Source organism: Tauraco erythrolophus, chromosome 6, assembly GCF_009769465.1.
Source record: "Tauraco erythrolophus isolate bTauEry1 chromosome 6, bTauEry1.pri, whole genome shotgun sequence".
Taxonomy (NCBI): Eukaryota; Metazoa; Chordata; class Aves; order Musophagiformes; family Musophagidae; genus Tauraco; species Tauraco erythrolophus.
In genome coordinates this window covers 64,178,954-64,203,075 of record NC_141470.1, presented here as the reverse complement: position 1 = coordinate 64,203,075, position 24,122 = coordinate 64,178,954, and the positions used below count along the sequence as shown (strand labels likewise).

General features: G+C 44.3%; 1 protein-coding gene across 1 annotated transcript; it reads left to right on the top strand.

Moving 5' to 3' along the window:
* The first annotated feature begins 3,442 nt into the window (after positions 1 to 3,442).
* GPR132 (G protein-coupled receptor 132) lies at positions 3,443 to 19,778 on the top strand. The gene is made up of 2 exons (XM_009978968.2): positions 3,443 to 3,474; positions 18,176 to 19,778. Exon 2 carries the CDS (start codon positions 18,200 to 18,202, stop codon positions 19,304 to 19,306), a length of 1,107 nt encoding a protein of 368 aa, XP_009977270.1. The 5' UTR covers positions 3,443 to 3,474; positions 18,176 to 18,199; the 3' UTR covers positions 19,307 to 19,778.
* Positions 19,779 to 24,122: the final 4,344 nt, after the last annotated feature.

Sequence of the window (24,122 nt, the reverse complement as noted above, 5' to 3'; positions counted from 1 at the left end):
TCCTTCACTCTGAATGTGGTGAAACACTGGAACAGGTTGCCCAGAGAAGTTGTGGATGCCCCATCTCTGGAAGGGTTCAAGGCCAGGTTGGATGAGGCTTTGAGCAACCTGGTGTAGTGGAGGGTGTCCCTGCCCATGGCAGGGGAGTTGGAACTAGATGATCTTTGAGATTCCTTCCAAATCCAAACCATTCTATGATTCTATGATTCAATGAAAATCCCCCAAAAAGATGCGTTATGCAGCAGTGAGCTAAACAAAGCTGGACTCTTTTCTCCCTTATTCTTTGGACAGTCACTGTACCCCAATATGAAAATAACGAAGAGTGCTGAGAAGACATCTCATATGGAGCTTAACTTGCTTGAACATGCTACCTTAAAGGCAACTATCTAAATAGCACCCAGCAGTTGAAAGGTAGAAAAAAAAATATGCTCAAAATGCCCAATCTAAACTCACTGCAGCTCAAAGAATCATTTCCACTTACTTCAACTGAATTTAGACAGAGGCCAGAGGGTTTCTGCTATAAATGCCTTCTGCTATAAATGGTTCTTTATCTGATCTTTTTTCTGCCTGCGTATGACATCAGTACAATACAACTCAGGCCAGAATTTATATTGCTGTACTGCTTGCATTATCTCTGCTGAGTAAACTTACTTGAAACTTTTGGTTTGGTTTTGTCACTCATGGAAGCGCTAGCTCTGTTTTCTTCTCCAGTCACAGAATATCTTGTCAGAAGTTTTTAAAAGCATCTTCCAATGTGGAATCTTGGAATGAGTCTTCAGATTGCCAGGGCAATGATTGTGGGTGATGTTGATTTGGGCCATATTACTGAAAGAAACATGAAGCAGTAGTGACTCTAAATAGTAATGTTTTTCAGGTCTGTCTGGAAGAATCAAGGGAACAGAGACATGTTGTCTTCCATTCCTCTATGGAGGACCACACAATTTTCAATATTTCTCCATAAAGTCTAGTTGGTAAATGTGTTTGTGACTCTGAATATCCTAAGTCCTGTATCAGTGCATGCAAGTAAGCATCACAGGGAGCATAATCAGTCAGGTATTTGACTGCACAGTTGACTGCACCCAAATGGGAACTGTGATCTAGTACATCAAAAACACCACAGAGGAGCCCATAGTCTCTATGAAAACTCCAGTTCTTCAGGATGGAGAGCACTCTCCTGTTTTCTGTCCCACATCTCTGAATGCAGAATGGTCATCTACACAGAGAAATCAGTTCTAGTCATTTCAGAAACATTCTTATTCTTCTTCATGGTTTCCTTTGGGTTTGATATCTATGCAGACAAAGATGAAATCATGGGTTTGGAGCAGTGCACAGACTGGGTCCAGCACTATGTCCAGCCAGGCTGAGCTGGTACAGACAGAAATTTCACCTGTTGTCCTCCCACAGATGGAGGCTACCAAGCTGGCTTCAGCCTCTTCTTCCCCAGCTCTTTCTGGACCCTGAGAATGAATTGCTCTTCACAGAAAGACCTTTTCCCAGAAACTCGATCCAGCAGAACTGAACTAAAGTAACTTTTTCACTCCAGAATGAAAGTATATGCCAAGCATTCCTTTAATTTTCCAGAAAAAAATGTTACCTTTTCAATGCAGCTATTAAAAGTAATTTCAGTTATCTGCTTGCCTTAGGTTGCCACCCAGTTCCTCTCTGTCCTACCTAAGCCCTCAGCAGTCTGCAAGCACTGACAGACCCTCGTGGGGTGCTGTAAGCACTTCACCTCAGGTGGAATTGGTAGAAGTTGATCCGGAAGTTGCCTGAAAACTTAATAAATCTGGTCATAACTCGCTTTCACCGAGTCACACACAGCATCTTCAACGACACATGGAACAGGTCTCACAAACAAGGTCTAGGCTGGCAACAATATTATGAGAACTTCTTTCTCCTTTACTTAAAGCCCGAGCGAGGACACTTAATAAAGCTCATACGCTCCTTCACATCAACACTCTTTGCCATTAAGGAACTCCTGCAAATGAACTCTTCTTCTCGAAGCTGCTCAAACCACCATCTCATCTTCTTCAGCATTCTCAGCCTTTTCTAGCGCGACTGGTACCAGAGCGGTCTTTCCCTCACATCACCACCTGCTTCTATCACGCTCTAATACTGGCCCTCATCCATTTAAATACGTAACCATTTCATACCTAGTCAAGTGAATGTATGTGTAGCACCCAGAGTGTTACCTCCACTGTACAAACAAGGAATAAGCACCTACTGCAGGCACCCAGTTCCTGACAGAGCCTGGCAGCCCAAGCCAGTAGGGTTTGGGGCAGTTTATTGGTCTCTTGTCCTTCCAGGGCATGTTAGCACAATGATTAAAGTGCACACCCAGAACAGGAGTCCAAGAAATGCAACTTCTGGTCACAAATGGGAGTCTGGCAGTTACAAGAGCTGAACCTACGTCATCTCACCCCTGTAGAAGTGATAGAATTTGTAAGTAACCACTTCCCTTGTTAAGGCTTTCTTTTCTCTTTGCTGCATTTCTGACTGCCCTGGTCAGTCTCTGCTTCCTCCACCAGCCAGCTGTGGCAGCTCATCGTGCCACAGCTACACGTGCCCAGCAGAGACCCCAAGCATACCTAGGCATGTCTCCCAGCCCTGCTGGCACAGCAAGAAGGATAGATTAAATGGGGGCTGGAGTCAAAGAGTAATAGCCTAAACTCCCCCAAACTGAGCTGTACTGTGTGGTTTGGCACAGGGGGTGGGAAGTACGGCCTTTCTCACAGGCTCCCTCCCAAAACGCCACCGGGGTTGCTTGTCCACTGACTTGCAAAAGGCAGCAAAGATGCATGGATGATCTCAAGTCTGCTGTGCAAGAGCGTGGGCACTGTTTCGTATCTGAAAGTAATACAGGAGACAGCAATGAGAACAGGCTCTTTCAGAAGACTTTTTGAAACCTTTGACTTGCAGCAATGTGGCAGAAACTCTGATGTCCTGTGTGCTCCGCTCAGTAGAAACTTTTTAGCCCTCAGTCTCTGGGCTGCACTTACACATAGACCCACCAACACAATGTTCTTTATTCCTCTGTCTTCCTGCTAATTCCACATTTTCCTGTCCTGACCATTGTTTTTCCCCTTTCCTCTACTTACAGTAACTACTGAATAGTTTCTTCTGCCTCTTCTCACTCTTTCAGTATATTTTCAGGAGCAGATCTTCCCCACGGATATTCCTTGCCATAGATGTCTTTTTACAATGACTTTCTCAAGTGATGACAGGACTAAGGTCTTCGAGGCTGGGGTATTCCAATCACCTCCTTATCTATAAGTGTGCACCTAACTACAAGTGACACACTTTGGGAGCCTGATGAAGTCATCAGCACTCTACTTGCTTTTAGCTCACGCCACTTATGACTGTACGCAGTATCGTTAGCAACTTCCTGGAGTTTTACAGAGCAGTCTGTGAGCACGGCACGGCGCGAGTTGGAGCACTTCATCGTCTCCTCTGCAAAAGCCGAAGAAAAAAGAAGTGATTTCTGTCCCTGAGGTCAGGCATTACTCTTACTTAGCAACATTTAGCTTTGTTCTGCTTTGATTACTGCTTCTCCATGCTGTGCGTTTGTGCTTCAGAAATGCAGACTCGGTTGATGTTTCACCATAGCCTAAATCTCCTTGTGACTGATGTAACAGACACAAAGTGTGGTTGTGTGTGTGTTAATTGGAGTTCACTGCAGCTGATGGAGTCTTCGTTACCTGTCTTTCTTATGAATTCCCTTTCCTATAAAAAAACATATTTGTCTCGTACAAAACAATTTTCGTTCCAGTCAGGGATAGGTGATAATTAGGATTGAAGGATTTTGACAGGAGACAGGTTGCTGTGAGGTTAGATTTAATTATTACTGCAGAGCATGAGGCATGAATGCATAATTATATTAAAAACACGAATGCTGGGCTTCCTTTGGTAGACCATAAGGAGAATTCACATCCAGCCTTTTCTCTCATCAATTGTATACAGTACATTTCTTCTTTTTCTCCAGATTTTATTCAAACAGTACAGTTGATCTCTGGCACTCAGAAATGTGGAGACTGAGTTTAGATCTTTTTTTTTGCCAAATATTTTGGGAGTTGCCCTGAGAAGAAGGATTTGGGGGTGTTGGTTGATGAGAAGCTCAACATGAGTCGGCAATATGCGCTGGCAGCCCAGAAAGCCAATCGTATCCTGGGCTGCATCAAAAGGAGCGTGGCCAGCAGGTCAAGGGAGGTGATTCTGCCCCTCTACTCAGCTCTCGTGAGACCCCACCTGCAGTACCGCATTGAGCTCTGGGGCCCCCAACACAGGAAGGACATGGAGCTGCTGGAGTGGATCCAGAGGAGGGCCATGAAGATCATCCAAGGGCTGGAGTTTTAACCTGCCCTTCCCATAATCCCATTTAGATCAGCTGCTGCCTCTAAACCAGCAGTTCCTTAACTTCCAGCAACCTCATTTGAGGAGGCAGAGGGGAGAAGAAGAAAAAGCCCCCATCTATTCTGCTTTTTAGCACTCAGTGGGCAAAGTCGATTTTCTTCTGAGGACTATTCCACAGTTCTGTACACAGGACACTGCATTTAAACAAATACCTACAGTTTGAAATGAGCACCCCCTCTGTACAGATTTCTGCCTGAAACTGCAGACAGCTCTTTCAGGTTCAGCATTTTCCATGCCTCTTGGGGAGACATTGATCTTATAGTCTCATCATGATCACACAAATAGCATTGCTGTCAAAGTAGAAGTGCCTGAAGGCAGCGTTTCAACTATCTCAGGCTGCCCTGACAAAGCTCAGTCCTGGTTCAGAGCTGAAATGGAAATTTCACAGCTTTGTGCAGAATGATTTTGCCCTCCCAGCCAGGTTCCTTTTTTTTTTGTATACAATAAGCTGCAAAAGTGCACATAAGTCAGTGTTTCCAAAAACAGAAAGAGCTGGGAGAGAGGAAGCAGAGAGCAGTCTTGCTGCAGTTACAAAGAGGGTCATGCCACTGCTCACATTAGCAGTTGTGGTCCCAATGCAACAGGAACGTGGCTGGAGTGGCGGCTGCAGTAACTGCTGCGCCAGACAACATGAGGACAGGTTTCTGTGGCTGCTGGCTGTGACTCTGCCTGTACATCTGGCCTGAGCTCAGCACAAGCTCAGGTTTTGCTTGACTTTTCTTGATACTTAGTTCACACCTATTGTGTTCTCAGTGTGCCATGGGGTGTAATTAGCAACGAGGAGTTCAGTGCCAAATCTAGTGTTGTCCCATTTCCACCTGAGGTTGTTTTTTCACTGTTTACCCCTTTTCCCTCCCTGCACAGACTCAGCTCCCTGTGCAAAAACATCTGGATATCTCCATGCTGCTCCTGGCTCCAGGGTTGCTGTGTGTGTCTCACGCATGGAACCAGGACAGGTCTGGCAGGGTTCAACAGATAGACACCTCACATCCCACTGCCACATACTATTGCCACCTGAGTGCAGTGTGCCTAACTATGTGAAAATCACTGCTTTAAACTGAACCCTTTTGGGGCCAGTGTATAAGGAGGAAATGCTGTTTTTGCTTAGACCTGCCTCTTATGCTGGGGCTATAACAGCAGTGGAGGAAAAAGTAGTCAAGGATCCCACCATACTGGCAGAATTCTCATCATCTTTACAGCTGCTTTCTGTAGATAACATCAGGCTTGACAGAATCTGTCTCTTTGACTACTGCTACTTTAATCTTATCTGCTTTCATAAATCAAAGCTATTTTTAAAGCAGGGTATTTAGTGCAGATACATGCTATCAAACATGTCTAAGGTTCAGACCCGGCTGCTGCTGTTGGTGGAGCACAGCATGTGACAAAAACATTCTCCAAGGACGAAATAACCCACTTAAGTCTGTAAACAAAGGGTTCAGCATTGAGTCTGGGACCTGGAAGTGGGTTGTACCAGTGCACAGGCAAGCAGGGCCTGACCGGCATGGAAATGTCTGAGAGAAGTGGGAAATTCAGCACAGGGTGTATTGGAAACAACGTATGATTTTGCTGTCCCTAAAGAAGGACACTTTGGGGAATATCTGGTAGCTGAGATTTTCACATCAATATCTTCCAGTGTAGACTCTAAGGGTTCCAACCAAGAATGAGATGCTCGTTGTGGTAGATGTACAAACAGCCAGAAGAGACCACAGCTGAGGATTTGGTCAAGACACTACAGGAGATTTAGCAGACGTAAGTCAGCTTACAGAGGCATCAGAGACACATGTAGGTGCAAAGCGGAAGCTTCAAGTGTCACAGTTTTCACTGGTATAACTAAGGTCTTAAGGGGAAAACCCTGCTGCTGGTATGTGAGCTATCCAGCTATAGGAGGTGATCCACACGGCAAAAAAAGAGAACAGTAGTTCTCCTATTCGTTGAGAGTGAATCATAGGACAAGAAGAAAGAAAGAAATTGAGTTTCACAGTAAATGGAAAAGGAGGAAATACTAGCGTCTGAGTTTAGAGCACTTGTAAATACCATCTTTAACTGCTCTGTTAAAAATAGGATTGTTTTAAGTATAGAAGGCACTGTGGTTTTCACAAGGCTGTGGATCCCACCTGCTGAGACATATTCGGTTTAGACCAAAGTACAACTTTGAGGGCAAATTAGCTAGACTTCTCAGTGACAAGCATTATGTCAGTGAGCCCAAGTCTGGCAGGTCACGAAGCTATTTTGGGCATCTTTTTGCCCTGTTTTTCCCCAGCAACCTCTTTAATACTGATGATGCTACCAGCACAGTGCAGCTCCTGATGGCAGTCCTGCCTGGACACTCGTGCCTTGAGCCAGCATCCTCTGGCTTCCACGGGGAACTTGAGTGACAAAAGAGGTATGCATTACCATTTGTGGATCTCCTGGGACAGCAGTGGTTTGAAAACCACTGACTGATCTGGGAGAGAGGCAAGGAAATCAGCAGCGGGACAGTGAAAGGCGGGAACAAACCATGGCAATGCAGAGATGACATATAGGGAAAGACAGACCCAGGTGATGACAGGCGGGCAGGATGTGACCAGGTCAGCCATGGAGAACAGAGCCTGGGCAGGGCTTAGCAGTGACAGGCCAGCAGCACGCAGGACCAAGCTGCGGTCAGACACAGCCCTTGACCATTAGTGTAAACAAAGCAATATAGGGAAACAAACAGAGACGTTGGCCAGCCACAATCCACAGCCAACTTACAAACAAGCAAAGCAGCTCACCACGAAGTAGCATAGCTGCATGGTGACTAAAACACATGCCCTCCACCTGACTCTACTACAACGACATTGCTCTGCTCACGTGTGGCAGCAGCAGAGCCCAAGGTCCTACAGCCCCTGTGGGTTCAGCAGCACGGAGATGCTGGGTGCCAGCTGAGGGCTACCACAAGCCGTAGGTGCAGCTATGCCATTCCCACACTGATTGCCATGAGATTGAACGTTCACACTCCTGGACATGATTCTCCTCCTGGCAGGGACAAGTCTCTCTCTCTCGGTCACAGGGTGGCTGCGATTGTCCTTCGTTTGTTCCTGCACAGACTCACAGGTCTTTACTTAGGCCTTGTGTTGGTCCAGGTGTCACAGGTGGCCACCTGCCAGCATTCACTGGAGGGTGAGGTGATGTATGGCCTCAGTCCAGAAATCTCCAGCATCTCCAGGTGAACAGTTGCTGCCTCAGAGGTGATTTTGAGTCATGATAGTTTGAGATGAAAATGGCTCTAGTACAGGTCTTTCTGTGGCTCCTAGTATGTTTCTAAGTGGAGGTGCCAGAGGTTTGGCAGGAATATCCTGTTTGAAGGCTGGCACGACTGAAGCCCAGAAGAAGGAGGAAGGTGTCCCTAAGTAGCTGCTGGGGAGACCCTAAATTCTAGAAGGTGACAAAACACCTCTTTTTTAGGGACACACCTTGGGGTTTGAACGTAGGTCTTGACATTTCTTTGTTCAGCTACCAAAAGTCGGATTTTCCTTAAACCTGTCAACTAGACACACTCAGCTCTAGCAGCGTGTCGGCATGGCCAGACCTTGCCTTCTTAAAACAGCTGCTCCCTCATACCCCAGCCTGCTCTTTCGAGAGTCTAGAACAATATTCATCCACACATAAGCCCTCAGTGTCAAACTTGCCAGCACTTGGCTATGCTTTGACATCCAGGAGCTCTCTGTACGTGGGAATCCCCCCTCTCATCAACTCCTTCCAAGACTTCATAGTTCCAACACGAGCCAGCAAGAAAGTCTGGCCAGTTAGGTTTCCAAATGAGCCACTCAAGTGACAGAAGCTTTATTTAAATAGCTCCCACTGCCAAGGCTATCAATTAACCTGGATAGCTTCAGGGAGGCATGGAGCACAAGTGCCTGCTGATTTCGTGTGTGAAGAAGAGGGTACGAATCAGCAGCACAAAACTCATCGGTCTTGGGGCTGATCTCAGCTGTTTGCTTTCACTGCCGCTGCTCCAAAACCTATGCTCTCTTCAGCCTTTCGACTTGATGGGCTCTATGGTTTAGCCTCAAATTTATGATGGCATTTCTGGGGTTCCTGATAACTACTGGCCATGAAGCCATTCCTCTGGCTGCAGGACCTTTTCTAGACAAGGTGCTAGGTACCAGAGAGTAAATCTGCCCTGCAACAGTCACTCTCTGATGCTCTCAGGGAGGACTGAGAAATTTTGCCAGGTCCAAAAGTCCCAAAATCATGAGTCATGGCCTCCACATCATGAGACTGGGGAAAAAAGTCCACTGGTAAGGGGGGATTTCGGGGCCTGTTTTTCACCTGTGAACTTCCCCCATCTACTTCATATGGCACGTATGTAGTTTTACCTAGTTTTAGATGTGTTGAATAGATGATTTTAAACCCTGTATCAGGAGCTTTTGTTTACGCATTTGTCTCTTACCCACCCAGCATTCTTCTCTCCTATGCAATCCCTCACCAGGTAGTGTAACATGGCAATAGGACACTCAGTTTATGGAAGGATCAATATTTTAAGCTGGGTCCTTTGTCAACCCTGAATTATGACAGTTCACCTCATTGACACCACAGCTGCTCATTTTAGCAAAACAGTACATTTGGTTGTAGATTGTGGGAAGGGGGAAGTGGATGTGTGGATCTACGTAAACACCCACACATAGGTATTTAAAATCTCTAGTTGCTGAGAGTTCACATCCATGAACAGTGTATCATGAGATAAATCAAACACCTTTCTCTCACGAAAAATAATTGCAGAGTTCTCCTCCTGAAAGGCAAATGATGAATATCTTACCTCTTCTAACAAATACCTTATTTTTTTAATAAGACCGCTTATAAGTGCAGTATTGCAGATATAAGCACATATACTAAGGCTGTAAAACTAATTCCGAGGTCTTGCTGGTTCTTTACAGCAGCTATTTTCAGCGTACAAATGCTCCATAGCTTGTTTTAGCTAGCAGTAGTCAACAGAGGGATTGCCTGCTTCACCACAGCGCGCTCTGTCTGGTGTCTCGCACTTGGCAATTAGTGCAACCGCTGACACAGAAGTGCCTGCTTCTAGCAAAAAAACCTACCTGAACTTCAGATGACTACATTTGGTAAACAAAACAGAGCACATGCCATGCCTTGGTTCAGCAGATGGCTGCTCAGAGGTCTTTCTTGTTTCTTAAGTCTTTTCCATGGCCACAGCAGCCAGGAGAGTGTTCAAAAGAGGCTAAAACTCAAACAGAAATCTAGCAAATACAAGAAACTTGCCAGCTTCACCTTTCAGAAATCAGATGGAGATTTTTGGATTTTTTAACTCGGCATTAAAGCTGCTTTGTCTTTGCATTCACATCCCATCAGTGGTTTCCTTTTGATCAAGCTAGGATGGAAGCAGACCATTTAAGATGGAGCTGTGCTCAGATCAGATTCCCAGTACAGTCCTGGAGCTTTAAAACACCCTTTTTTCTCTACAGACCTTTGAAACTATATAGTTTCAAAATTATATATTTATATATAATATTATATTAAATTTGAATTTGAAACTATATAGTTCCAAATCCCACTATCTTGTGTGCGTCAGTAAAAATGATTGATCTGATGGGTGACTAAGTGGAGCCATTGCTGCTTTTCCTTTGTATATTGAGATATGCTTATAGGAGTGACTTCATCTACTAATTTGTTTATTACTAATGGGAAAAAAAAAAGGAAAAAAAAAAAAAACAGTTCACTGCCTTGCTGGGCTAATGGGTCATAATCTATTTTTATCCACAATGATACCACAAGCATTTTTTCTTACTTTCAAGAAGAGCAGAGCAAATAATCAACAGCATTTTGTTACTTTCTATTAGAGTTAACAGACACAAAAGCTGGTGGCTGGAAAGCTTAACAGTTCATAAAGTTTACAGACAAATAATATAGGTTCTGCATGAGAAAGAGAAGGCTAGGTTCAGAAGAGGAGTGACATTGCTGATGATGAATATTGTAGGTGGCATATCTGGGAAATGATGCCTTACGATACTACATTTGTGAGGTCAGACTGACATCATGGTAGTAATCTTGTGTCACATAGTTATGGTACCACATGCTACTAAGGAAAGCACGCTGAATCTCTCAGGAGAAACTCAGATCTTGTTTCACTGAAGGCTGGTTTATGCTTTAAAACCATTGTTATCCTTTCCAAATATTGGGGGCAGGAAGGAAGACGTGAAGGGTTGGTTTGTTTTCATCTCAAGCATTATGAGCATGGTGATTTTATTTTAAATTATTCATAATATCCACATAAACCCCTTAAAATTTTCAACTCTAACAATAATCCTTGGCATAGAAGGATGACCAGAAAATTATTAGAAAATGAAAAATATATGAAATAGTATGCTCTGCTGACCTAATTGTACTCATGTTATGGGTTTCACTGCACCTTTTTTCTCTCTGTCCCTCTGCATCTCAGATAAATTAATCCAAAGACTTTCAACCAGTACTTTGTACAACTATTGTGCTTTTTTGACTTCTCCCTCTCTTCCCTGTAACCGTATCTGCAATTTTCTTTTTTACCTTTCCAAATAGGAATTATTTTTATCACTCCAACTTCTCTGTTGGAAATTGATATGGTTTTACATGAGTAGCTCACAGACAAATAAAGGAAAAAAAAAAAAGGCAAAACGAAGCCTTTTGCTTTCCCCCTTATTTTCACTTCCTCTTTACACCTCAGTATTAGCAAAAACACTTCAGTCTCTTGAGGGAAGATCAGATATTAATGCAACTAGCCCAAAAGAGCAGCAGAAGCCCCAAGTCAAGTCTCTGCACTTCCCAGGACCCTTTTCTGCTCCATTTAGGGGCCAGACTCCAGTGAAGATCTTTACATTCCCTCTGAAGCAATAAGCTCCAAGCCAACGGACAGACTCACAAAAGTCCACATGCTTTTCAGGGCTTAGCAGTTACACTTTGAAGGCAAAAGAACTGAAGAAAGTGATGTGGTTAGAGTTGCTGTCCACCTCCACATGACCCAAACAGCCAGATGCACTGCTTATCCAAAGTGCTCTGTTTAGGGCTTGCAGCATTCACAGAGGTGCCCAGTTGGGTAACTTGGTTGCAAAGACCCCTAAATAGTCAGCAGAGACACTATGGGTGAGCTGCTCCCAGTACAACCCCTGTCTCCACCTGCCTCTGTCTGCGCCACTCCTGGCCATGTGCTACTTACTACTAATTCCCTTGTGCCAGTGCTGGTGCTGCTTTGACCCTGTGAGCCACTTCAGAAAAGTCAACTGGTGGACAACTGACCCAGGCAAAAAATGGGTACAAGTTTTCTGCTAGCTTACCGCTCCGTATACATTCACTGCAGGGTCAGGTGACCTACTGGTCAGGGACAAGGCGGAGAGAGAACAGCCAGGCTGTTCTTCTGCCATGGCTGTGATGTGAAACCACATCGTCACAGCATCCTGTGTTCATGGTCTCATCTCCCATGAGCTGTGTAGGGCATCTCTGTAGGAAAGTTCAATGTTCCCTGATGCTGGGTAGTGAGGAGGGCAGATGACCATCACGCAGGGTCTCCTGCACAACAAAACAGTGGTTTGGGCCATGTCCACAAGATGGAAGATCTGATTTCTAGACCAGACACCAGTTTGGTATTTGGAACCTGCCACTTTCTAGGAAAGCCTGAGAAAGAGCACCTTTTCATTACTCCTGGTAAATCTGGACCACCTGCCACAAGGAATGCAAGGTGCACTGGATCAAAGAGAAGGTGAAGAAAGGGCAGTCAATCTTGATCTGGTTTCACAGCCCTGCTTGGTGGTTCTGCAGCATGACACTTCTGCTACTTTCTCACCACACCCCAAGAAAAAGAGATTTCCCATCCATCATGCTTCTTCCATCCACAACCCTTTTTACACAGGCATCTTCAGGTCCCCTGCCCTTTTCCAGGGTTTTCTCTCCATAAGGTCTCAATACATCAGAGCACATAGACACTTTATTTTAGGAGTAAGAAATATAATTATCTGTTTATCCAACAGCGTGAACATAACACAACATGAGAAATGCTAGGCCTATCTACCCCAATATTGTGGCTATAACCCCTACCAAGACCAGATGTCCAGGGAAGAGCAGGCACACAGCAAATCTTCCTTAGTGGATTACCCCATCTTCCAGTGATTTGTGCTCAGGCAATCTCTGAGCCAGAGGTGATGTCTCTGTCCAGGAAGATGAGGTGTTTTGCACGTCTCGAAGGTGAAAAACATGTACGTGCTGACTGCGGTTTGTTGCATGCAGTGAGTCTCACGGAGCAAGAAGCCTCAGAGTGCTGCTAAATATACGTTTAGCTGTTGATGCAAAACACAGTGAGGACCTTTTGTAGCACCTAGTAATGGCTGGCATACCCTAGAAGAAGAGGATAGATCACAGAAGGTGAGAACAGCTACTTTGGACAGGCTTTGCTCAACTGAAAGCTATAGGGCACTGAAGCAGGTAATCAAAGCTAATGCATCGAAACAGCTTGTCCCTCACAGATACGTTCTTGGATATCGCCCATCCTTGGCATCACAGCTGTGTTTGACACTGTATAAATGCTTGAAAATTGCCGGATGCGATAAATCTCTAAAGTTCTCCTGTTCCAACTCATGTTTCCATCACTAAAATTGTTCATCAAAAATATTAGCAGAAAATGAACCCAGACATGGTGTATGTTATTTTCAGCTGTATAATTATTAATATTTTTTATTTGAATGAATATCTGAGATGCAGATTAGCTTGCTTCAGTCCTGCACCAGGGTGGGACAACAACAAAGTGCTCGAAGGGAACCAGCTGCCTCTTTAGATAAAGCAGTACAGTTGTCCTGGTTTCAGCTGAGACAGAGTTGGCTCTTCTTTTTAGCAGCTAGAAGAGCTCTGTGTTTTGGTTTTAGTCTGGGACTCGTTGTGAGAAGAATGTTGATAATGCCCTGATGTTCATAGTTGGCACTGAGACATCACAGACTTTTCAGCTGCCATGTTCTTGCCAGTGTGCAGGAGCACAACAGGATAGGGGGAAGCATGGCCAGGACAGAAGGTTCAAAACTCCCCTTGTGATTTTAACTTAAACTTAGGATTGAGGGCCAAATTGGCCAATGAGGTATTCCATATGATGTAGTGTCATGCCCAGTCATGTCCATTTTTATAATGAGGGTCAGTTGGAAAGAAGGGCTTTTGCTCTTCCAGGGCTCTCACTCTTGAAATCGTGGAATGCTCTCTCTCTCTCACTTTCTTTTTGGGTCTCTCGCTTGTCCAGGATTGCGGCATCAGGACTTATCTGTTTTGAAATGGTTAGTCTGGGACAGGACTGGCCTTGGTCAAGGGGTGATGAGCAATTACACTGTGCAGCACTTGTGTATATTATTATCATTATACATATGTATATATTCATATATTAGTAGTAGTAGTATTAAATTGTTCTTATCTCAACCTATGGATCTCTTTCCCTTTTCCCCTTTAATTCTCTTCCCCATCCCCTGGGGAAGAGGATTAGAGGGGATGGCCTTTAGTTGCTGGCCAGCCTAAACCTCGACAACAGTTAAGAATGCTACATTCAAGAGACGTGGTGATACAGCCATCACAGCCCAGAAGAAGACAGGACTGGGAATCTTCCAGTGTGAGCCAAGTGTCAAACCAGCAAACTCTAAAAGCCTGACAAGAGGATAAAAATGTGCATTCAATTGCAGAGGGGCAACGTCACAGGGAGAAACTTCAAAATTGTCTGCTGAGTGCTGCTTTCTGATCTTCAGTTTGAGGAAGAAACCCCTCTGCAGGCCTAGAGAGCTGAGCAGAGACAAGTGAAGATCAGAACTGGGGCTGGATGCAGTGGCCAGGGTCAGAAGACTTCCCTGGAGAGGGTAGAGAGCCAAGGGAAGGAGAGGGAGGGGAGCACACGGATGTCTTCCTCTCCTCCTTCCTGATATGGGGCTGAGACATAGAGCACTACTGCTGAGAAGGATCTCGGTTCCTGAGCTGACACATCAGACCTTCAGGAGAGGACTTTAGCACACATTTCTTTCTCTACAAGTGTAATTTCACGCCTATGGCTGCACTTTGTCAGTTGATGCTTTGCACTTGGCAGCTGACAGTCATTTAAGGGTGAAGGTCTCTTCAGCTCAGTCTCAGCCCCATGGTTTAGGCCATATGCCAAAATCCAAGGGAAAAAAGCATGCCCCGTGTAAGCAGCTTGAAAAGCCACAGGCATCTCCTTCCTGAGGCTCACTCATGGGTCCTAAGCACAGGAAAGAGACTTGGAGGAGAGCGAGAAGGGGGGAGGCAAAGGAAGGAGGCAAGAGAAAGAAATATTGGGAACCATGTGTCTATGGAATAACTCTTCTACCGCTTCCTTCCTGCCCCATCACTGGCTGCTCGCTGGCGAGACAGGTACCTCCAGGAGAAGCATCCCTTCGCTCAATGAGCAGTGAACAGCAGGCGCAGGCAGTGCAGAAAGGAGAATATTCAAACACAGGACCAAAAGAAGTATGCAACGCCCAGGGGGAGGGGAGGAGAGTGCACCTTCAATGGCTCTTCAAGGTTTTTCTGTTAAGGCGCACAGGGTAGACAGCCGCTGAGTAACCGAGACGGCGTGTGACTGTGCCATGTCCCTGCCTTGACTGTCACCATGTCCCCCACGTACGAGATGTATTCAACTGCAGTGCTTTACTCTAGAAGGAGAGGTCTCCAAGACCACTCTGGTGTGCAGGTTTACAGCAGCTCTCACATCGGTCAGACACGTATGAGCCAAGGTCAACCTCTCGTATGCCACTCCAGGTGAGGTCTGGGCAGAAAACTGCTGCTGACCCTGAAACCAAGCATCCTTTTCGTCCCCTCTACACAGTGGTTCAGTAGGTGGCCCAGAGAAGGCTCCACCTCATGCACCACGGGTGGCAGATGCCCGAGGCAGCAGAAAACTCGAGTCACCACCAGCCCTTATTGCAACCATCATTTTTCTAAGTTAACACCAGCTATCAGTACACTTTCACTGCTAGGAAAGAAGCGAAGTGAAGTTTCACCCTCTCATGCAGAAACCTTGCAACAGCCCTGCTGAGCACCGTGCCATCTTCCCCATACAGCAGTGAGGATCCTCTTCTCCAGTTGCTCTTAAGATGGGACATTAGTGATTCTGCCGCTCTACTCAGCTCTCGTGAGACCCCACCTGGAATACTGTGTTCAGCTCTGGAGTCCCCAACATAAGAATGACATGGAGCTACTGGAGCAGGTCCAGAGGAGGGCCACAAAGATGATCCAAGGGCTGGAGCACCTCTGCTATGAAGACAGGCCGAGAGAGTTGGAGCTGTTCAGCCTGGAGAAGAGAAGGCTCCGGGGTGATCTTATAGCAGCTTTCCAGTACCTAAAGGGGGCCTACAGGAAAGCTGGAGAGGGACTTTTTACAAGGGCATGTAGTGATAGGACAAGGGGCAATGGATTCAAACTGAAAGAGGGGAGATTTTGATTAGATATAAGGAAGACATTTTTTACATTGAGGGTAGTGAGGCACTGGAACAGGTTGCCCAGAGAAGTTGTGGGTGCCCCATCCCTGGAAGTGTTCAAGGCCAGGTTGGATGAGGCTTTGGCAACCTGATGTAGTGGAGGATTTCTGTGCCCATGGCAGGGGGATTGGAACTAGATGGTCTTTGAGGTCTCTTCCAACCCTCACCATTCTATGATTCTATGATTCTATGATTCTATGATTCTATGATTTGAAACTAAAGGAAACTTCAGACCCCCTTGAGAGGGCTTCAACATACCCACCAGCCTCCAGTCCGATTCTCAGATGCGGAGGGATGTGGCCCTCTGGCAAAACACTTTGGCCCAACTAGCGTGGTGACTGCTGCCTGCTAACCCTCCTCAACGTGTCAGCACACGAGCTGGTTTGTCACAGGGGGAAGTGGAAGGTAGTTTCAGAGTGCGGTCACACCCTACGGTGTACGTCTTCCATGCACACAGCACCTTCTCAGTTCCTCTGTCTGTGGAGGCCCCTTTCCAAACGTCCTCACCCCAGGCAACGGCTTATGCTGCCAACGGGGATGGCAGGTGCCACTGCCTCTGCCTCGTCTGCTCACTTGCCAGGACGCCTTCACTCCGAAGCTGTAGCCATTGAGTGGACTCTGACTGTGTTAAGGTACTTGATGGAAATCAACACCTCTCAGCGTGGATCAGGAGATCATCTCTTGATGTTTATGGCTGTGGCTAGTACTCTGCTGCTGTGAGAGTCGCGCAGCCTAGCGCAACCTGTGTCCATTTTCTCATGCCATTCTCATCATCTGGTAACTAAACTAAGTGAGGGGATCTGATTGTCCTTCAAGATCGAGGTGCTCTGTTAGGCATTCAGGGTGGAGCTGCGTGTGCCACCCCAGGTACTGCTCCTCCAACCAATCGCACGGAGGGAAAGGAATGGTCCCACCAGCTTGTCCACATTCCTAGAGATGCAGGAGACAATCCCACTGCGCTGGGAGAAGACTGTTTCCCCTTGGTCTGCTTGTGATGGACCCAAACAAACAACAAATAAACATTCAGAGGCTGCTAAAAACTACTTTCTCCCCTGCATGAACTCAGTGGTTAAAGAAATTGCTCATGCACAGTGTGGACCAGGAAAGCTCATGTCCCTCCTCTGTCTGAAGGGACTCAACACATCTCCTCTTTGTGGAATTAGCTGACTGTTCCTTGGAGCAGGTGTCCACCCCATAAGAGAATCCCCAAAAGATTAGGCCAGATAAGACCTTTTTTAATCAAGGATGCTATACAGTGGACACCTTCAACTCATAAATAGCAGTAAAGTACAATTTTTAAGGTCACCCAACATCATTATGGCGCACCCACCTCCATGTTCCTCTTTTCACTCAGAGAAGATTTTTGCTTGGAAATCATCATGTGACTTTGCAAGAAATGCTTCTCCCAGGACTGCTTAACACTAACCAAATGCCAGGTCTGCTTTTGTGTACAGTCATCTTGGAACAGTGGAGGGTTTTGTATCCACTCCTGTTCAAAGAGCATTAATTTTCTTCGCCTTCATTTCTTAAATGTTTCTATATCCTTCTCTTTGGTCTTGTTTACTTCCTCTAACTGCCCTTATTTCCTGTTGTTTCCCAGAGGCATCAAACAGATGTGGTAGGCAGTTTCACTGGCTTACTCTGGTGGGTGTTGTATAGCACTACAAGTTTATGTTCAGCTGCAGTGATTCATTAAGAGGAGGGAGAAGTACGAATGAGCTAGACCTAAACCACTATGTTGTAATACAGTGTGGGTGTACGTACCAGCAGCCAGGTTCTTGTTCCTGTATGCTGGGTAGTCTCTGACAGAACAGCTACCACCACCCGCTTCAGACAGTTCCCCCATCTGACTGACTGTAAATGGTAGCTTCTTTTGGAAGGCCCTCTCTGAAATCTCTACTGTTTGCTTTTTTCGTTACTCAGTTTGAAAAAAACAAATTGAAGATTAATGCCCTCAGTTTCCTCTGGGAAGTGACTTCAGTAACTGATTAGCAGCTCTGTCTTATTTATGAGGCAGCCTGGTTTAGGGACAGTCCCCAATACCCTCTTTTAGTGAATAGGCATGCCTTCGTCAAGAAATTCCTTGTGAAGAAATGCACTTTTTCCTGGAAGTAAATCAGACCTGACTCCCAGAGGACACTACAGGAGGTCTTGGAAAATTTGTGTATCTTAGATGCTTCCCCAAGATGAGCAACCCACTTGTTCCCCTAACACGTCCTGTTGGCACCTGTGGGACCATAACCTCTATTGACACGTTTTTAAGTGAGTGGTGCAAATGCTAACTTTCCACCTTGTCTTCTGATTCTCAGGAAACACTAGCTGGAAAAAGAATAATGGAAACTTGTACAGAGACAAATAACAGCTCCCCTTGCACAGGAATTCCCTACAAAGACAGCAAGACACTTCTGGTTGCAGTTTACAGCATCGTTTTTGCCATAGGCCTTCCAGCAAATTGCTTAACTTCCCTGCTTACGTTTGTACAAATCCAAAGGAATAAAGTAATTGCCATCTACATTTTCAGTTTATCATTGTGTGAGCTGATGTATCTAAGTACCTTGCCTCTTTGGATTATCTACGTGCAAGAAGGGCACCGGTGGCTTATGGGGGTAAACGCTTGCAGAGTAACAGGATTCATCTTTTTCTGCAACATATACATCAGCATTCTGCTCTTGTGCTGCATTTCTGTGGATCGTTACGTGGCACTGGTGTATGCTCTGGAATCAAGAGGGAGAAGAGGACAGAAAAAGGCAATCATAATAGTGTGTCTTCTCTTCGCTGTCGTCGCCATAATCCACACTCCAGTATTTTACATGGAAGATTATACAGACAATACGAATAAGACGACGACCTGCTTTGAGACTTTGCCCCTTGACATAAAATTGGCTTCTTTCGGCTTAGCTAGATTTCTATTTGGATTCGCCATACCTTTCACAACTCTCATTTTCACAAACTACAAAATTTTCCAAAGCACAAAAACAAGCAGCAGCTTGACTTGTCGCCAAAAAGACAAAGTAAAGCATCTGGCTATCGCCATTATTGTCATTTTCCTGATCTGCTTTGCTCCCTACCATGTGGTACTACTAATAAGATCCATATATTTTATGTTTCATCAAAATTGTTCGTGTCCATTTGAAAAAGATATATATTCGATTTTTACAGTGTTTCTGTGTTTAGCCACCACAAACAGCATTGCTGACCCAATCATCTATGTGCTGGTTAGTGAAAACGTCCGAAAAGATTTTTATAGGAGTCTGAGAAGATGGAGATTAAACTCATCCAGGATGAATTCATCCATTAATCACAAGACTGACAGCATAAAATTGAAAATGTCAAAAGAATCACAGGAAGGAGGTCCAAAAGAAGAAAACAAAGAAATACCAGATTCATCTGACACTCAAAAGACCTGTAATAGTGGCAAAGACCAAGAAGGTGGCAGCTAGCAGTTAGCCGCCGACTCAAACAAGAAGTTCCCAACACCGGCTGCGGGCTGCGGACTGCAGCACACAAGTCTTTACATGCTGACATCCATAGGAATTTTTGCCACAATGCATGGGCCAGCAGTGCCTTGAGGACACTATAGAAGCAATACTTCTTATTTCTGTTTGTTTCCTATGATAAAGTTTGTCCACCAGTATTATTGGTGAAATTACTGCTTTGCTAAGGACATGTGGAATAAACCAAGTAATTTACTTTGACCCAAACTGAGAACATAAAAGCTTTTATTTTTGGACGAGCTGTTTTCCTCATATGAATTCAGAATCAGTTTTATCTTCTGAGCTGTACAGAAAAAAAAAAAATTCCCTGCTGAGGAGAATAATGTAGTGCCCATTCTTACGGTTGAAATTTTTAGTTCTTGAGGAGGTGCCTGTTCAGATTCTCATACACATATTCTGTTGTTAACGTTTGTGGTTAACCAGTGGAAAATATTAAATATGAGGAAGTCTTTCAACAAGAGCCTTGAAAATATTCCTAATACTTCAGTATGCAGCTTTATCTACCTTGCACATTCTAGGGAGAACTAAAGGGCAAAACAGTGGCCTGATAACGCAGACCAACAGTCACAGTTAGGATCCTGCACTGTCCTGAAATTCTTAAAATGTACAATTATAATGCTTGATATTTTACAATTAGTAGATTTTACTTTTTTTTTCAGCTAAATCTGGAATGCACTGAGGTATCAAGAAAATTTATACATTTCTGAGTGGTGTCAGGCACTGTTTTCATGCCGTCTCTGAACATTTGTTGAACTCGTGTTTCATTTCTAACTAAGTTAACACTTGCCTTTTGATATTGATCCAACTTTAAGCGTGTAGGAGACTATACAAGTGTGAAGTGCCACTGGCAAGGAAGGGCTGGCAGCAAGGAGACCATAGTCCCTTCTCCCCATAGATGGGAACTGCCTCGGACACACTCGGTGCACACATGAGACTATGCTGGGGCAGATTTCATTGTTGTTGCTGCCACTTTCGCTATGAATAAATTATTGATGGTAGTTTCCTGTGCCTTCGAACAAGAAATCTAAAAATAAGAACGATACAAATCTGTCAAGATTTATATAAACAGCTTCTCCATATTTTTATGTGACCAAAGTAAAACAGACAAAGATGATGAATCAGTCGGATGTTTATTTGAGTAGGAGTTTGTAAAGTATTTCACAGCGTCATTCTACTTCATCTGTGATGTTCTATTTCTGTAATATTTTAACATTGTCATTAATGTTGACATTTCTGAATTGAACTAACAGTTGCCAATATTAATGTAAATACAATACTTGTTAATGTTTTAAAATTGTCAAAAGTATTGCTGTATATTATGCTTTATTCTTACACACTTTTGCAAAGAAACATTGTGCCAAAATGGCATTTCCTCAAGTTATTGTATTTATGACATATTTTATTTTTGTATTATTTAATGACTCCTCTGGCATCTACCTATGAAAGGCTTGTGTCCTCAAAAGTAGTTCACATAATATTGAATTGAATAGGAGATTGTTTCTTGGAAAAATGTGAAATTCTGTTGTGATGCTAATTAACAAACTGAGGGTTTATATTTTCATATGCATCCCAGAGATCAAACTCTGCAAAGCTCTGAATATCTGTCACTTTGCTGAAAATCAAACTTTCCATTACTAAAAATGTCAGCGGCAGGCATTGCTCGTAACGGCCCAGTCAGCCAGGGCATCGGTGGTTAATCTCTGAAGACGCATATGCAAACTGCCCCAACCTCAGGATTTTCGTAGTCTAAATGTAAAACTCAAATGAAAAAGAGTGGTGAATTTAGAAGAAACTAAAGATACAGACTTCTGAACTGATTGAAATGGATGCAAATTAGATACTCACCTTGATGAATTTTGAAATCTTTCTGATGTTTTCCCTCTGATAAAACGTGAGTGTCTTTAAAGCGATGAATATTGGAGCCCAGTGCCACAGGTACAGGGCGTAGAGATTTGCAGGGTCTGATGCAACATCTGTAATTCTTTTGCCTTGCCTAATTTACGTGCTGTTCTAAATTGCTACATCATTATGCATCCTCTTTTAATGAAAATCCTTGGAGCTTCTTTGTTCAGATGCACTCTGAAATAGAAGCCTTAGGGGTGAAAAGGCCCTGTACATCCAGATCCAACTTTGAAGATGACCTAGATGATCTCCAGAGGTGCTTTCCAATCTAAAATATTCCGTGACAGGGATTAGGGGCCAGGTACCAAGCAACGTATCCTCATGGGAAAACTGCAAATCCTGACTTCTTTAGATAAATGGAAAAGCTGCTCTATGTCTCAGTGAGGAAATCAAGAAGTTTTATTTCCAGGTTATTAAACTATCTCATCAGATAAGCTGATTGTTTCTCATGTGATAAATTGAAGCATGTCATCTGTTTTGTAATGCAGCACCTGACTGTGCCATACAGGCAAAGGAATGGTCTCAACACTGGGACACTTGCTAGAGACACAGCAAAGGACACTACTTAGGTCAGAGCAGATCTGAAGGATGGATCGATTGGGTGGATCCTTCCATCCATTCCTCCTGCAGGGACAGTACCAGTGAGCCCGTAGGGACTGCTTCGTGCTGTCAAGAAAGGTTCGTCTAGTCATCAGATCTGCAGTTCTCAGCCCAGCTATTTGGATCTGTCTCCCGACTTCCTCAACTCAGCTTAAGGTGTAAGATGACTTGGAGAGAGCACAGAACCAAGCCCAGGCTGTGCTTCGCAATTTGATCGTTGGACAACCAAGTCTTCACGCGTATGGCTGGGAACGGGTAAGTCGCTCACCAGTGTATTGGGGGTGAGACTCAAAGATTTCACTTTCTTTTGTATTCAGCATTTACTCAGGTACAACCCCCGTAATTTTATCTAAAGAACAGTGGGCTACTGAATAAATAAAACATTATTTTATTTTTACATGTGTCTCAGACATTCATAATGTACCTAGGAAATAGGTGGATTACTGATTATTTTAAGTATGACTGTGAAGCGTGAAGTGACTAATTTCTGGTTATGAACTAGAACTGGCCAAACTAGTTTTTGCAGACAATATATCTGATTTGGTTTTTTATTCATCAATTTTAAGTTATTTCTAAAGACTGCATTTTTTAAGTAATTGTTGGGGGTAACTCACTTATACCATATTCCTGTCTCAGAAACGCTCTCATGCGCAGTATTAAGTTTTACTTTAAGAGGATAGTCATACAAAAAAGGCAAAACCATTTACAAATAAACTCAGGCTCTATGCGAGACGAAGTTTCATCTGCAGTTGGTGACCCTGCGGCTGGTTTATTTAGTCCCAGCTGTCATGTACAACCCAATGTAGAATTTCTGTTGGGTAGTGAGTGATGAAATCTACCTCAGAACCAGGCTTTCAAAAACATCCACAATCTAACAGCTTTTTTTCATGAGCATATTGTCATCCTATAGGTCTCGCTGTGGGATAGGTCTTTTAGGAAGCATCCTCTATATAATGAAATGACACCAAAGTTGCCTCCTCACAGGTTGGAATACCTGTCCTATTTTCAAACCAGCACGAACTAAAGGTAGCAAATAAGAGGGGTGGATTGCATCAAAGAGATGCAGTCATTTTCTTAACCTCTTTGGTGTGCAGGGAGGCATGCAGGTGGCAGCATCCCCAAAGCTGGACCTCCCAGCATGTCTTCTGCAACTAGTCTCCAGAGACGAGGATGTGATACCTAACAATCCTCTCCATCCCTTCTAGTCCCTCCTGGGGTGGTTTGCATCCCACTGCACTCCCTTTTTCCCCTGCACAATTAACCTTTGCATAGGAGAGGGTGCTCCTCACACCCTATTTGCACCAGAGATGCAGCATGGCCTGATGATGAAATCCTCAAGTAAGACCAATGTGAACCATAGAGAGAGAAATCTGTTATCCCAAGTTAGACTAATACTAATATCCTGGTAATAGATATCAGTTGCTGCCATCAAGAACAGTTGGTAAGAAAGAGTAGGACCCTGAACTCACTATGTCTCATCGCTGTAATTCAGATCACTGGTAACTTCTAGGGTTTTACCCTCTTACTCCATCCTGTAAGAAATGCTCAGAGATAATGAAGCAAAGATCAGCCTTGTAGACAGATGAAAAGTCTGCTGAGGAGAGATGATAAGCTATGTGGTAAGAGTTTCACAAAACATCGCACGAATATCATGTACACAAGCGACCTCAAAATAAGCCATCTCAGCACAGCCGTGAAATGATCCTTCCTGTTCGGCAGCCTCAGCCTGTGACAGGGTCTGTGCATTTCAGCCCACGAGCACAGAGCATCCCCTGTATGTTCCAAGGTCTGTCTTGAAATATTTTCTTGAGGGGGGTGAAGAATCAAAGAGAAGAGAGATGCTGTGGGAAAAGGCTGTTGTACGATATACAAAGTCCTGAAAAGCCTTGTAAACCTAAAGTCACAGATGTTCTGAACAAGTATGCAAATACCTGCATGTTCAGAAAGCTTAAAAATGCATTGGTCTGTATCACAGTTCCCCATTTGTAAAACAGGACACTTCTTCCCTTGAGCATCATCTGTCTTCTCAGTTTAAAATACAAGCCCTTGCAGGAGATAGTAGAAAGAGTGAGCAGGTGTGTCGTATACATATTCAGAGCTCACTGCAACAGGGCACTGAACTGAGTGGAGATGAATTTATGGTACTAAAGCACAAATTCTAACGAGTCAGAGCTTTCAGGGTCAGATTCAAGGCACTTTATTTGCTTCTATTCATGCTGGGGCATCAGGAAAAAAAATACGCAGACTTTCATTTAACCAC